Genomic DNA, 16,585 nt, shown 5'->3' on the forward strand with positions numbered 1-16,585 from the left:
TAAGTGGCAGTTTGGGAAAAGTTACCCATACGGGAATTTCAGCTAAAAATTCACTCCAAAAGTCAAATTTAGGACACCATTGTTATAGAATGATAGGTCGATTGTTGATAGTGTAAGGTCCAACATACAATATCTCATTCATGTCACTGAGATTCTGAAACTTGACTATGTAGTAACCTTCTTCATATAGATATACATCAGGTTTAGACACTGCTGTCCAATTCATTTGTTATAAACCTACTCATGGTGTTGTACCTAGGGCATTCCCCAATCACATATGCAAAGAGTGCACACTTCCATTTATCTTCTTCAACTTGTACCTCATTTTCTTCCAGCTGAACCATTGTTTGCCCATCCACTATTTGTGGAGTGAAATAGGACAAGTTCATCCCATTATTTGTTGCTCGATTATTTCTGAGCATATTAGTCCATGGATCTTTGTGTTCTTTAATATGCTCCTTCCCTGTAGCTTGGTCTCCAGTAATCCCTTCTATATCAACAATGTGTATTGACTCTTTCTCTGCATCTACTTTTACCACTACAAGAAAAGTGTGAATTATATGAGAATTTTCCTGGAGATTAGTATGAAAATTTGCATGAAAATAAGTTTCTTACGGATTTTTATACTAATCCCCAGGAAAATTCCCATGTAATTCTCACTTTTCTTGTAGTGTACTGTTCCATTGCTATCAACCCCTTTCCCGTCATCAAAATTTTCTAGATCTGATTCCTCTTGTAGCTCTGCATTAGTTGGTGGAGTATTTAAGCTCAGTCTCCGAGCTACTTCAGACCTTGATGTTGTTCCCTTTTCTGTCGTTGCCCCTTCGTTCATGGGAAGGGTTTTGGATTGTTCTTGCGCTTTTATCTCTTCTCCTTCCACTTGAGTCCCTACTGAGCTTCCTATTGTCATTAATGGTATTTACCATCCACGTCCCCGTCCTCTTCCTCTTCCCCTCGCCATTGCTACCACCCATGCGCACGTTAACTATCGTATGTTGAGAGCATTTTTAGAAGAAGCGTAAAAATATGGAATATCCCCTGTTATGAGAATTTTGAGATCTCGTGCTCATAAATATGCACAAAAAACTGTGTCGAGAATCGACAAAGACAAAACTTACTCCACTTATCGGGAAAATGGTGGGGTCCACTTCACTGCCGCTGGCAAACCTCTCCGATCGCCGATCGGAGAAGTATCCGGAATCCAAACACTCAGATTTTTTTCCCCAGAAAATTTGAAACACTGTTTCGCCGATTATAGTTTATATATTGTTTGTGTTTACATTGTTGTTGTTGTATCGTTTGAGTAAATATTATTTTACACTATTAAATTATTCAAATGATATTCATAAACCTTTTTTAAATAAAAGATATAGAATTAAATTATAAAAATAAAATATATTATCTACTATAATAAATAAAAATAAATCGTTTGGTAGCGAATTAGAGTTACACTAGTAAACATGCAAATTAGTTATAAAAGAATCTATATATTATTTTATGTAAAAATTAATTATTCATGTATTAGTTATATAATATGTTAAAGATAAAAATTATAAAAAAAAAAATTAAGAAATATTTATAAGTTACATTACAATAATATTTTTTATGCATAAAATATTATTTAATATTATATACCTTTATTGTCGGTTTGGTTTGGTTCGATTATATTTTTTAGTTAAAATCAAGCTAATTATGATTGAGTATATATTTTAAATTCTAAACCAAATTTTTAACTGGATTATTTTCTCAAATTAACTCTCATTATCGATTGATGTGATTTATTGATTTTCATTTTACACTGCTATTCCAAGGCATAAATAATGGTACTATTATATTATAGATCATAAATATGTGTTACATTCGATATTCTCTTATTAAATATGAGAAAATTGAGGTTGATGCAGACAAGTCTCTATCAACGTACCCGCTTTAGCTAGACGATTTTTGAAAAAAGTTCGCAAATTTTCTTAATTATACTTCTGAATTATGCTTATGTGCTAGATAAAGCCACCACTTTTTTTTCTTTTAATTTGGCTTCTTCAAGCAACTAACTTTCCTCCAACAAAGGTCAAGTAACTTTGATGTTGATATTTTTATCTGTTTGCACTTTCAACCTATGGCCATCAACGATTTTTGGTAAATGGTGTTGATATTTAAAAATAAATAAACAAATAATAATTGACTAGGAATTGGAGGTTGGAATCCCTACAACTTTTGAGGATCGAACTCGGCTAGATTTGAGAGTATGACTGCTCCATCTTTACGCAACAAATCAATAAGTCAAGAAAGCTCACTTGTTAATGAAGCAGTATCGATCGATATCCAGACAACTTTAGATATTGCATAGTGATTGACCCCATACATATTGTTGATTCAAAAATAAGGTGTGCTCAACATTGCTTTCACCTCGTTTTTCTTCAAGGCCAAGCCAAAGCATCCAAATTATACCCACTTATTAAGACACTCCATGTGATATTCATCAATCTAGCACACATGCATATGCTTTGTTTATACTACAAGTGAAAGTAAAAAAGCAAAATAGGGATTGAGTCAGAGCACGATAAGTATGATTTTGACACAACTTCATATTTGATCGATTTTTATTACATTAAAATTTTAATAGCTATTTAAAATCTAATAAATAAATAAAATTGTGATTTAAAATTCATAAACTAAAATAATTTTTTATAATAATAATAATAATAATATATCTAATAAAATTTCACGAGTGAAATATATTTTTATGAATATAAAAAAAGCTAAAGAAATTTTCCATATCTTAGATATTCCTTTTGTTTACTTTTAATTATCTTATTTGGATTGAATATACCTATTAAAAAAATAGTGGATAAGTAAGGAGTCGTTTTGGTGTGAGGTATAATGTATAATAATTTCATGAACAAAATATATGACTATTTTATTCGGCGTGTAGTTGAAAGTATTAAGTAGTTCTTAAATTATTTATCCCACCATTTATATCATAAAAATGAAATAAATTATCCTATATATACATGGTGTAGTAACTAATTTTGAGATAAATAATTAATTTTGAGATAATTTATTTAATTTCCAATCAAACGATCACGTACGAGAGTGAATACAAACTACAAATAAGCAAGCATTCAGCCCTTGCCACTACTAGTGTTTATTAAAAAAAAATTAACTTTCCTTAAATTTTGCACCTTTAAAGCGTGTGATAAAGTAGTTAGTTAGACACCGTGACTGTGTAAGTGTAATCTGTTAAAAAAAAAAATATAATATTCTCTTTGTCTAAGAATAGTTGTTCATCGTTAACTCAACACATCAATTAAGAAACAATAACTAATATTGATAATATGTACTATTTTATCTTTTGACTACTAGTTAAGGAATTGATTCGACTTATAATTAATACAAACATAATTAATATCAACATTATTAACGTGTGCATTACTTATAAACCTTCAGTATTATTCTTATACAGTACCAAAAACTGAATCCTTTTTTTTACTGTAATACCGAGGATTCAATCAAATACTCCGAATATACGTAACAAATCCAAAAAAAAAAAAAAAAACTGAAAATCAAAGCCATTTTCGTTTTCCAACTTTTTTCTTTTTAAATCCCTTTTTTTTCCTTCAGTTCCTCACGAGATTTACAACAAAGAGAAACGAACCGGAATTTCTACCAGCACTGATCTGTCTCCCAGTTCCGGCGAATATAGGCAGCAGAATACAAATTACCGGTCCAGCGCCTTGGGTAAAGTGATCGGTCATATTGGGCGCGTTTATTGGGATCTGAGAGAGTACAGTAAGCAGCACGAATTTTCATGAACTCATCCGTATAGGAGTCCTTCTGATCAATTGCAGCCACATCAGGATGGTAAACTCTAACTAATCTCCGGTACGCAGCATTGATCTCCTCGATCGTTGCGCCGATCGGAATTCCGAGAATTTTGTAAAACGAAGTAGGAGAAGCAGAAATTGGGACGCAGGTGGCCACAGAAGTGTAGCTGGTCGCAGCAACGGAGAATGAACCAGATTGCCGGAATCTGACACACGACGGTGATAGCATAGAGTTGTCGCCGGAGGTAAACGTATTTTCCGGCGTCGGCAGTGGAGATTGATGGAAAGAGGAAGAAATCATTGTAGAAATGGAGTCCGCACACTGTAGGGAGGAGTGTTTTGATTTGAAATGAGAATATGGAAAGCGGTTATATATATATATAAAATATTTGCAATCTAAGGTGTACTCTATGTTCTCTCCGTTCTCATATTTCGAGAGTCAAATAATTTAAATTTGATTCAAAATTTATTTATGAGAATTTTAATTTCTTAAATAAATTTTATATATTTGTAAATTACGTAAAAAATATTATAAGTCACAACAATTGACAATTTAAAATATTTAAAAGATAAAATGAATAATTTACTATTAGAGATAGACTTGTTTGAATCTTGATATCTAAAATGTATCACATAATTTAAGACGGAGTGCGGGAGTATTTGATATGAACGAGGATTTTTTTTCTTTTGAGAAAGGATTTTGTTGAAAAATAAGTTGAGATTTTTAAATTTATTTTTTAATCTTTGAAAAATAAATATTAAAAACATTCTATATAGAAGACGAAGGAAACAACGATTGAAGAAAGGAGGCTACATTCCTACATCTAGAGCTGTCAAAAAGGGTCGGCCTAAGCCTTGTGGGCCAAGAAATTTGAAGGGTTAGGGCGGGCTAGCCCTTTTCTTTTCTTTTTTTCTTTTCAAACTTATAATTCTATAACATCAAGAAAATGAGAAATTTTTTAAATCAAATATGATAAACAATGGTGTTGTTTCAATTACACTAGCAAAAAAATAGTGTAATTAAGTATCTCGCATACCAGATACACGAGTGAGATAAGAGAGTGACAAGCAAGATGGGAGGGAGGTGAGGGTGCAAGATTTGTATATGTATCCTAGATACATGCGAATCTATTTGGAAAGAATATATCTAGAACAAATTAACCTAATTTTAAATCCATACATTTCGAGATACATGTATCTGAGTACGAAAATTCATAATATTACAACATAGCGTGAATTCAAATAATTAGATTATATACTAGTGAGATTATTGTAAAGTATAACTTACATAAATACCATAGTGTAAAATCTAAATTACATTCTATCCCTACTCTTTTTCTAATTACACAAATCCCATGATTTTAGGCATTTCAAATACATAATTAAGGATCCAAATACATTATTGTTGATTATCAATCTATTGCACTTATTAAGGGAAAAAAACTGAAAAATCAAATGAAGATCACGTAGTATCCATTTGTTGCACTAATTAAGGGGGGAAAAAAAAAACTGAAAATCAAATTAAGATCCCATAAATTGTGTTATTTCATTTCAAATTATTGTCAAGAATTTATTCATATAGTGTAATAAACCAAAAATTCAAAAATTAAATTTTTTCTTCTTGTTCATCATTCTCTCTGTTTCCTCTATTAGCCGAAAATTTCATACGATACATAATGAATATTTCAATCTTCTTACGTTTCTTCTTACTTTCAATCATACAGAGATAAACCCTAACATAACGAAGAAATTCAATTTTTTAAATTGCTTTGGCCCCCCTTTTTAGCGAAGAAACCTTTCAGATTTGATTCAAAAACTTTTGTCGAAATTTTGGATAAGCGAGGTGAGTTAGGAAGGATACAAAAGTGATGGAATTGTTGTTAGACAAACGATTTCTTTTGTGAATCTTCAAGTTCATCAAAGATCCTTTCAATTTTGATTTAATATTGTCAAAAATTTTGAGATTCAATTTTTTCTCCTAGTTCATTGAAGATCATTTCGGTTTTGATTCAAAATTGTTGAAAATTTTGAGTTTCAAAATTATTCTCCTAGTTCATTGAAGATTCTTTCAATTTTGATTCAAAATTATCGAAAATTTAGAGAAGATACATCATGAAGATCCTTTCGATTTAAATGATAAGTGTTGTATTTCTACTAGATACATTAAATAAGAAAGTTTTGCCATAAAATTTTAGGTTTGAGATCGATTCATTATTGTTTGGTAATTGTTATGTATCAGATACATTTAGTATGAATTCGAATTTACATATCATGCCTAGAAAATTAGTGTATGATACATTATTATTTATGTATGTTGTTTTGTTTAGTGCATGATACATTACTATTTATGTATCTCGTTTAAATTGATAAGTATTGTTTTATTTGCCTTGAAAGATATGTATAACTTACATAATGTATCATTTTGTAGTTGATAATAATGTATCTGATACAATAAAGTTGTGAAAGAAGGATGTATGTAAGCTGAAATCGAGTGTATTAATAAATGTATCACAATAAATAAGAATTGAGTTATCAATTAGATACATGAACAAACACAATCCATTAAAGAAATTTGATTATGAAAAACACTAGAAAAAAAAAGGAAAATATTAGACTGTTTGAAATTTTGGTGAAATTGAAACTAATATTATTATGAGACAATGAGAAGATTAAACAATAATACAAGAATCCTAATCATTTTCAACGAATGATTAGTTGTTAGAGTTCATAACCAACTCAAATTATGAAAAATTTCTAAATATTATATTAATTATTACCAAATAATATGCAACTAATCAAAAATCAGCCTAAAGTTAATTAAGGAAGTGTTTCCAACAAATCCATTTAATCGTATAGGATTATATTAAAGAGGAAATACACCTCTTTTAATTCAATTTTTACTATTATTGGACGTGATTAGTATGAACAAAATATGAAAAAGAAACGAGGTTTGTATCTGGTATTATGGAAAACATTTTTCGTATTTTATTTTATGTTTGGTTAGTTTAATTTTTTTTTTAATGTTTTGTTAGTTTAAACTTGTTGAATATCAAATTTGAATATATATTTTGTAACTGCTAAGAATTTGGAGTGAATTTAGGGAGAGAAAATAGGAGAGAAAAAGAGAGTGGTGAATGTAGATTTGGCCGGTGACTTTTATGTATCAGGTAGTTTTTAAAATTAAAAGAAAGAAGGGATTTAAGTAATATTTTTAAAAGGTAGGGAAAAATAGAGAATAAGTAAATTAAACTTGTGTATATAAGTAATTTATCCTATTGTAAATTACTCTTAAATAAAAAGTTTTGGCTCATAGGCCGACCCCGGCCCAACCCCGATCAAGCCTCAAGGGCCAAGGACTTATATGAGTCGGGCTTATAAGCCCTAGTTTTAAATGGGCTTGAAAAATCTTATCCCAACCTTAACCCAATAACAAGTAGGGTTGGGCCGGCCCCATGGGCTAAGCCCATTTTGACGGCTCTACCTACATCACTATGCAGAGATAATTGCTAGATTATGAAAAGGCTGGTCCAACGCAAATTATAGTTCGGAAAAATTTCGTGGAAAAGTAAATATATACTAGTTAATTAGTTAATATAATTATAACTTGAATTAATTACGGCTTGCAACTTAATTTTAGCTTTAATTACGTCACTTGTCCTCTTTTATACATATACAAAACAAATTATACACATATATACACAATTATATACATATATACAAATACAATTAGTCTCTCTCCACTCTCTGACCTTTCTCGCTCGCCTCTCTCCTCTCTCTCCCAATCTCCTCGCTTGTCTCCTCCCTCTCCCAATCTCTCTCGCCAAATGTACAAATACATATGTGTGTGTGTGTATATATATATATATATATATATATATATATACACCCAATTATCTGATAGATATACATATACATTTTGCCCCTCTCCACTCTCTGCCCTCTCTCCTCCCTCTCCCAATCTATCTCGCATCTCTCCTCCATCTCCCAATCTCCCTCGTCAGATATACAAATACATATGTATATTAATTACATATATACATTTATTTGACAGATATACATATACAATTCGATAAATATACATATACAATTCGCCTTTCTCCACTCTCTGTCCCTCTCGTTTGCCTCTACCTCTCCCAATCTCGCTCGTCACTCTCCATCCTATAATATGTAGCTACGAATCATAATTAACAAATTATAACTATGGAGCGTGATTAATCTATTTTGAGTGGCTACCTGTGAAAGTCCCCCTAGTGTAATTAAATGAAAAAATTACTTAAATACACGTCTTATGTTTCCTTTATTTCTAATGTTCCCTTCTATTTCTAAAAACTTCTAAAATCCCTTATTTCTCTCCTAATTCTAAATTATTTTACAATGTATCCGAGCTACATATTATGTATCCAGTTTATTTTATAATGTATTCGAGCTATTTTTTAATGTATCCGAGCTACATATTATGTATCCGATTTGTTTTACCTTTTCAGGGATTAATGTAATTACAAACTAAATATGGATAGATTGTAATTTCATATTAAAATTAGGTTTAATTCATCTGTAGCCCCTTAAAATTGTCTGAATAATTCGTTTAAACACTTCAACTAATGTTTGTACCTATTGAACACCTATGCCTTAAAATTGATACCTATTTAACATTTTTTTGACAGTCTGCCAAAATATGAGATGTGTGTGCTATACTCGCTGCTGTGACATGACAAATTGATGAATTCAATGATATGACATATGGCATTTAAATCAAAAAAATTATTTAAAAAATGATATTCTAAAAAACCACTATTTTAACCTATTTAACTAACTAAAAAAATTAAAAAAGAATTTTCTAAAACACCCACCCACCCACTCTACGGCAACCCCACCTTTTCCTCTCCAGTGAATCCCAACCGTAACATTCCCAACACTCCACAAGACAATCCCTCCCTCAATCTATTTTTCAACTGTAAATCTTTTTTCTCCATCTAGTTTGGTATAGGAAGATGAATAAGATTTCACCAGAAAATTATGAATTCCTATCACCATAGCCGGAGAAAATGGAGTTACTGTAAATATTTTTCTGTATTTCATAACTGATGTTTTTTTAAGTTGAAGAACTCTTCATTTATTTTTAACTAACAATTTTAATTAATTGATGTGATTCTTTATTGTTGGATTATATTGATATAAGTATATGTTGAGATCAAACCTCGTTGGAAAAAATAAAATTTTGCTAGAAAACGATGTGCTTAGGGGAAGGGAGGGGTAGTTAAAGAAAAGAGACAGAAGAGAAGGTGGATGGCAATAGGGGTGACGGCGGTGAAGTCGCCGGAAATTGGTGGAGCCAGAAAAGTGTTACAACTAAAGATAAAGAAGAAGAAAGTTCTACGTCTGTTTCACTCTTTTTCTTTTTTTTTTTTTAAAATAATTTTTCCTTTTTTAAAATTAATTTAGGTATATAAGTTAGAGGAAAAAAAAGAAAAAAAATTTATTTTCAGCAGTTCTACGTGCTTAAAAGAGAGTGAAACACACGTTTTTGCCATGTCAGCATTTTGTGTCAAATAGAAATGACTTTTCAACAAATAAGGTGTTCAATAGGAACAAATATGTTAAGGTGTTCAAATAAAATATGCGGACAACTTTAAGAGATTATATATGACTTAAGCCAAATTATGTGATTCCTAAAATTTATACTTATTAAATAGTTTCTCCTATTGACCCCTGCAAAAGCTAACATAACAACTTGGGCCTAAGAAGCTTGTAGACTTTATAGCAGCCCCCTTCCGGTCCTAACGGCTAGTTTTATAGCATTGCTATTAACGGTCGTATTTTTTGCCCCTTTTATCCTATAAATAAATATATCAGCAAAATCCCCCAATAACGATACCTTTCTCTGTTAACGCTCCGCAATAATCTTTCATTTTTCTTGATCGAAATAATGGAGACTCCATCATCCACAACAACGTCAAAACTCATTGCAATTAAAGAATCTGAAAAGAAGGAAATGACGAAGAAATCAGCTCTTTTTGATATTACAAATGGGTCACCAATTGTTGGCCTAGCTACTGGGATTTTGAAAACCCCATTATCTGCAGTGTCTAGGAGTACTCAAGGAAGAAAATGTTGTACTCCTGGTTCAGGGGAAGCATTATTGAGAGGTCAAGTGAAGAATTTATTGCAAATGGTTGAAGAAGAAGCTGAAATCTCATTGGGGAAAAGGACTAATATCTTTCATGTTGAAGGTCTTGTCGCCCCAACTCCTGCAAACACTCCTCTTATGGATCTCTCTGCCAATGAATTGCTGCCACCTGTCACCGCATCCCCAGTGGAAGACAAGTTTGTCATATCTCAGGTAGATCAATTTTTTCAATTTGTTTGTGTGATTGTGTTAATTAAGAAAGTAAACAAAAACTTTTAAATCTCGTGGAACATATGTAAAATTGTGGTTAAAAAGGGGAAAGAAACATTCCTTTTTTTTTTTAAAAGGGAAAAAGAATTGCTAACATTCTATGTGTGTTGTAGATATTGAATAAGATTGTGTGTGAGGGGAAGAAGAAGCAAGAGAGTGTTGAAAGTGAGACGAGTGTTACAAGATCTCTACTGCTGGATTTTTGTGACAAGTCAGAATCATCTGTTGGTTTCACACACCAAGAAGACGGAGAAGAAGAAATTGATGAACTATGCGAAGCAATTAGCAGTATGAATGTTAATGGAGGAGGACAGAAATTTGCTGGCAAACGCACCAAGTTTGTGTACAATAGTGACGATGAATTTGTAGGAGTTGAGGAGGAATTTGCAGCTTCACCAGAAAGGATTGACTAATCCTAAAGAAAAAGGAACCTTTACTTTTTTAATTTTTTTTTTTTTTGCTGTTGTGCCAAGACACCAAGAACTGAGGTGTTGTGATTATTGATTCTGTAAGTTTTGGTTCATATTTCATTTGGACCATTCAGAATAATTTATTGTCAAGTGAAATAATTCATCTCTCAAATTCCATGTTTTTTGTATCTTTGGGAATTTGCTTCAACAAAATTACAGTGTTAAAAAAATAAATAAAAATATAAGCTTTGTTGGAATTGCCTTGAATGCAACTATATTTGAAAAATGTTGAGAGTATCTATAGGAAGATTCGGTATTTCATTAATCTGATACAAGTAGGGAATGTTGCTTGAATATGTTTCATTTCGAAAGGGATATTCATTATTTTATGTCTCCGATTGGAGGACTAAACATACTATCTAATTTGTGTTTTTGTCTCTTCACCATAATGTAAAAAAAATTCTATCACACGAACATCACAGAGACACACACACCCTACCTTGAGAGGCAATTTCCGAAAGACACTTCAGATAACTGAAATGCTAACCCAAAAAATTATCATTTGTGCATTTCACTTGGTCCTTATCCACTATTGTATACGCGTATAACTCTCATTTCTGCTAGTAGAACACAATCAAAAGTAATCAAGGTTGACTTTTCTCACCCAAGTTGCAATTTTAAAGTAGGAATGAGACCAATTTCCACCAATATTTCTCCAAGCTGCAAATTAGCATGGAAACTCAAGATCACATATCGAGCCTAAAGCAGATCCATCCGTCCATCTCCAGGTTTAAATGATAAAATGAGAACACAACAATCAATACCAACAGTTTCCATAATTGCAGAAGATGATGGACCAACCTGCATAGCCACGACATGCGTCTAATCATCTATATAAAACCTGACACTTCCCCTATTTACAGGTCCTTGTCAATTTCGATTTATGTAATATGGCTTTGAATGATATCTTTACTTATTTCCTTATTCTTCCCAACTGTTTTCAGGTCCTTGTCAACTGCTTTGAATGCCATGGTTTATAGGTTTTTGATTTCTCATATCTATCTGCTTCATGGGATAAAGGCTGAAGACCTAGTAGATCCTGCTCAGGAGCACATCCAATTGGTCTTCTAGTTTCATTCATTCTCCTAAATGTAATTGATATTCTGTGCATTGTAAAGGTTAATGACATGTTGACATCTTTAAGTAAATAGTTGACCGAAGATTAACCAAAAACTCGAAATTGAAGTTCCACACTTTCAGTATATACCTTTTAGTAGGAACAGCTGGCACACAATGTTTACCCACATCAGCTCCATTCCCATTCAAGACGAGTACAGACCTGGAGGAAAGTTATCACAATTAATAGTCTTTGAAATCTTGCAAGGACATAGGTAAAACTCAGAAGACTTACCCCATTGGCAAGGGAATTGCAATTGCACCAGCAAAGTCACCCGGACCTACAGTTTTCAAGTTTGATCCAAACACTATATTGCACTCGCTGAGGAAAGAAACAGTGCAAAATGGACGAACAAAATCATGACTGTCGATATGAGGTGGTGGTATCAATCTCCCACATCATAAATATTGACAATACAGCTGTCTGGAACACAATCTGGAGGCAATACATGCCATCTTACAAGCCTTCTAATCATGTTCTTAAGAAGATCAGGCAATGGGTCAACAGTTTCACTCTTGAGAATCCCTGGGGAGTTGCCGTTCTTGTCCTACCGTAAAAAAATTGAATTATCGTCATCTCTCTACATTCCCTTTTTTCAATGATCGACTCATATCAGTCACAACCTTGTTTAATAAGGTAAGAATTAGAAGGAAAAAAGTTTTCTGGGGATGGTCTAAAATCTAAAGCATATAGCCTATGATTCTGAGCCTATCCTCTTTTCTCTCCTCCCACTTGGGGCTGTGGGTGGGGGAGGAAGAGATTAGGATAATTTCAAGAATGTCAAAGACTTACTGTTGCATAGTTGTAACAACAACCAAATTGGATTGTCACACGTCCCTTGCCCCTCATCCATATCTGTGGCGCCGTATAAGTTCGCTCTAAAAGAATCAAAGAAGGTAGGTTAGAGCATGCTAGTGCATGAGGTTAATAAATGAAGTACAGATATGGGTATGGAAACGTAAGGAGGCAGTAGAAAGAAAATTTACTTTCCACAACCATCAAGGAAAAATATTAACCTCATCAAACTAATTGAAGAGGGAAAAAAATTACTTAAATCATAATGATAAACCACCAGAAGTGAATTAAGATTCAGAATTGAAATTTGAGGCGTAGCATAAATCATTTATGTAAATTCATGATCCTTAATAAAGTAACCACACAGTTGAAGTCTTCCTAAAATTTATGCCTCAAATCTTATTTGACTTTGTTTCCCATATCTCATGCTCAACGACATTCTGGATTACCTTATCTGGTATCGTATCTTTTCAATCAGGAACACTTTCTAAGGTTTAACAAGAAAAACAACTAGTCATATTCATATCTATCTCAAATCGAAAGAAGCGTAAGCAAGTTTTCTCTGGTTCATCAAAAAGCTCATGAATACGACAGTAACATTTATCTGAAAGAACAAAAAGAAAAATGATTTGCATAATTAATAAGGAAATACTAACCTTTTAACTGTCCACTCTTCCCCATCTCCTCAAGTTTCTCCACAAATTTAACTATCCTATTTTGCTCAGCCATGCTGAAGACATCAGTATGTAGCTCCAAGCCTCAAGTATATTCACAATCTTCCCATTAACCCTCTCCAAACAAATGAAATCCTTTTTCCTCTTTACATTACAAAACCGAATGTGCTCTCTATGCTCCCTAGACAACTCCATTTTTGGCTTAAGCCCTTGTACAGAAGTTTCCTCTTTGTTCACACTATTTCCATTACGTAACTGGCTACTACGGATACTTGACTCACTAATCTCTTCAGCATCAAGCTCATCCTCCTGAGACATATCTGCCAATGGCATGTTCATCCTCCAGATTGCTGCAGGTCTCGATGAACGGAAAGTTTTACTTCTCGATGCCTCTTTAACAGGTCTTGATGAGTGATCTGCACCACCTAAATAATTAGCTGATTTGTTCCTGGGCGCCAATGCCTCATCAAAAGGCTCTTGCACATCTGCACTGTCTTTCCAACTACCCAATGAGTTTGTATCTACAGTATCATTTAAGTCGGCACAATCTTTCCAACTCCCAAGTGAGCGATCTGCAACACCTACATAACTATCTGATTTGTTCCTGGGCGCCAATGCCTCATCAAAAGGCTCGTGCACATCTGCTCCGTCTTTCCAACTACCCAATGAGTTTGTATCTGCAGTATCGTTTAAGTCAGCATAACCTTTCAAACTCACAAGTGACCGATCTGCACCACCTACATAACTATCTGATTTATTCCTGCATGCCAATGCCTCATCAAAAGGCTCTTGCACAACTGCACCGTCTTTCCAACTACCCAATGAGTTTGTATCTGCAGTACCATTTAAGACAGCACAATCTTGCCAACTCCCATGTGAATTGCTGTAACAATTGTCAAGACTTCCGTTACAACCAATAGAATCAGGAAGTTCTGGAGTCAAAACTGTGAAATTCTCGTGTTTGTTCAGTTGTTCTGCATCACCAACAGCTTCTGCAGTCATACAAATGAACTCTCTGATCAGAGAACTCACTGAATCTATAGTTTCTTCTTTATCATAATCCACGACATAAGAGTGTTAATATAAAAATCAAGTTGTTACGCCACATCATTATCCACCTACAAAACTTCTAGCTTTCACAACTTACCAACAAACTATATGTATTACTATGTTGAACCAACATTCCGAGTCATATGATATCCCACATGGACATCCAAAATGGTTTGTAAAAAGTCTTGGGTTACTCCACATATTGTGTCAAGTCCTTTGATTAGATGTTCACGTTCTTCCATATAGTATCATAGTGAACATTAGTTAGTATATAAAGACTAATGTTCCATAATTGAAAAAGGGATACACATGCAAGAAAACATTATAATATATCAATGTCCCTTATAAGAAAGACGTATATTATATTATATCATCATGTCTCACATTGGTATATAAAAACACTAAGATGAATTTATAAAGATATTGAACTACTTCACCCATTGACTAAAACACTCTAGTCAAGGCTCATAAGTCAAAAGTCATAGATTTTTCTTTTTGATAACCGTAGTGTCCAAACCAGCTTGCACATACCCTTGACTAGTTCCACAAGATATCTACCACCTCCCACCAACGTCAGGTATGCTAGATACCCACTTCATTGACCATTAAGCCACACTCTTAGGTGCAAAAGTTTTAAGTTAGGAATTCTAACTGGTTGTTTTTTATTTATTTTTGTTATATTGATTAAAAAACGAGTGCTTAAAACACTTTATTATTTTACCCAAACATATTTTGGTTTAAAATCGCCTGAAATATGTCGATCCAAACTAGTTCTAAATTTCACTACATACATCTAGTTCTCGAATAGGAGTGTGTCGAATCCCAACTACAGCATTCAGCGTAAGCTTATCTGCTCGAGCTTGTGGGTGGTAACAAGCCCAAGTTGGCTGGATACAGCCGTACAAAAAAATAACAGAAAAATCATGATAAGGTATCAAAATTCTTCGATTATTTCATTTCTCGGAAAACTCAAAAGCTGAGAAATGAATGCACAATGTGTTATTCAGTTAACAAGCGAAGAACATTGCACATTCCATAAATATTAATAGAGAGAGTTAATTAAAAGATAGAAATAGAGAGAGTACCACGTCCGAGAGATCGGATACGACCGCAAAGCGTATGCGTACAGCTGCTGCATAAGTCAAGGGAGAGAAAGGGGAACCAGTTAGATAGAAATTCACCGGCGATTCGTAGTTCATCGGCGTTGTAATCGAGGAGGAAACGATCGGTTTTGCTGCTTCGGTGGTGGTGGTCGAGCATAGCGGCGAGCTGACTCAGTGCGACTCAACTGTAATGAAAATCTATTTTTTATTATTTATTTCTTTAATTAATTAATGTTTCAGCTTAAATAGGAGTTAAATATTACTCTTTCCTAGCGAAAAATAAATAAATGTAGGGCTGGAGTGTTATATTTACTAGAAAGGGGTCGATTTGTCATTTCACTCAGAGGCGTTTGAGGTTTCGAAGCAATGGAAGAATTTTATGAAGAAGTTTTCATTTTTTTTTATTTAAAAAAAAAAAAGATTTTTGTTCCCTATTCCTAAAAATTTCGTTTCCTATTCCTAATCATCATAAAAACTCTAGATAACGATTGGATTGATCTTAAAAAAACTTCAAGAGGCAGATTTAACCTTACTACTGATGATAAATTAGTGCAATAAATAATACTTTGCATTGGAAAAAAAAGTTATAATTGTTGGTTTGTAAATTATTTCTTTTTTAATTGTTTAAAGTTTAAGACTAGAATTGATTTCACATCAATTTTGATGTTAGAATTAATGACAGGTATATACTCTATTATAATATGCTTTTCGAAAAGAAAGCGTAAATGAAGAACTTGAATAGAGTTTGGAGGTTTTCCAAAGAGGTTTTAATTAGAGTGGCAACTTATGGAAAATTGTCATAGGATATTTTAATTATGACAATTTTAATTAGGTATAACTCCTTGATAAAATTAACATGTTTTTAATCTAATATTTATTTAGCAAAATGAAGCCTAAAATAATTAACATTTGATCGCCATCTATGTATCCCACCCATACAAATATAGGCAGGCCTGAAAGGGAATGAATATTTATGAATCTATGCAACTTAATCTCCTAAAGCAATTACTACACAATTTTCTCTTGATTTTCAAGAAAAACTAAAGAAATATTCGCAAAATAAAGATGGGAATTTAGCATCTCCACAAGAAAAAATACATGGTGCTAATTAGCATTCTGAAATGATTAAATTTCCAAATTGAAAGCTTAAGGGGA

General features: G+C 32.9%; 3 protein-coding genes across 3 annotated transcripts; 1 reads left to right on the plus strand and 2 right to left on the minus strand.

The window, feature by feature from the left end:
- Positions 1 to 3,630: 3,630 nt before the first annotated feature.
- Positions 3,631 to 4,137, minus strand: LOC125849344 (chaperone protein dnaJ 11, chloroplastic-like). Its single transcript, XM_049529416.1, has one exon. The coding sequence runs from the start codon at positions 4,123 to 4,125 to the stop codon at positions 3,664 to 3,666; it is 462 nt and encodes a 153-aa protein (XP_049385373.1). The 5' UTR covers positions 4,126 to 4,137; the 3' UTR covers positions 3,631 to 3,663.
- Positions 4,138 to 9,698: 5,561 nt separating this feature from the next.
- Positions 9,699 to 10,790, plus strand: LOC125849336 (uncharacterized). The gene is made up of 2 exons (XM_049529409.1): positions 9,699 to 10,164; positions 10,335 to 10,790. The coding sequence occupies exons 1-2, from the start codon at positions 9,751 to 9,753 to the stop codon at positions 10,632 to 10,634; spliced, it is 714 nt and encodes a 237-aa protein (XP_049385366.1). The 5' UTR covers positions 9,699 to 9,750; the 3' UTR covers positions 10,635 to 10,790.
- Positions 10,791 to 10,991: 201 nt separating this feature from the next.
- Positions 10,992 to 15,625, minus strand: LOC125849308 (RNA demethylase ALKBH9B-like). The gene is given in 8 exon segments (XM_049529371.1): positions 10,992 to 11,794; positions 11,899 to 11,970; positions 12,043 to 12,194; positions 12,197 to 12,355; positions 12,601 to 12,686; positions 13,260 to 13,364; positions 13,367 to 14,269; positions 15,413 to 15,625. Coding segments are annotated over 8 exon segments (1,815 nt in total). The 5' UTR covers positions 15,588 to 15,625; the 3' UTR covers positions 10,992 to 11,631.
- Between the last annotated feature and the right edge of the window lie 960 nt (positions 15,626 to 16,585).

The sequence above is a fragment of the Solanum stenotomum genome, chromosome 12 (assembly GCF_019186545.1).
Source record: "Solanum stenotomum isolate F172 chromosome 12, ASM1918654v1, whole genome shotgun sequence".
NCBI lineage: Eukaryota > Viridiplantae > Streptophyta > Magnoliopsida > Solanales > Solanaceae > Solanum > Solanum stenotomum.

Bases quoted from the DNA above. Each gene is read 5' to 3' on its own strand.
- LOC125849336 (XM_049529409.1), top strand. From the start codon at position 9,751: ATGGAGACTCCATCATCCACAACAACGTCAAAACTCATTGCAATTAAA. The intron at 10,165-10,334 runs GTAGATCAATTT...TGTGTGTTGTAG, and splicing joins ACAAGTTTGTCATATCTCAG to ATATTGAATAAGATTGTGTG.
- LOC125849344 (XM_049529416.1), bottom strand. From the start codon at position 4,125: ATGATTTCTTCCTCTTTCCATCAATCTCCACTGCCGACGCCGGAAAAT.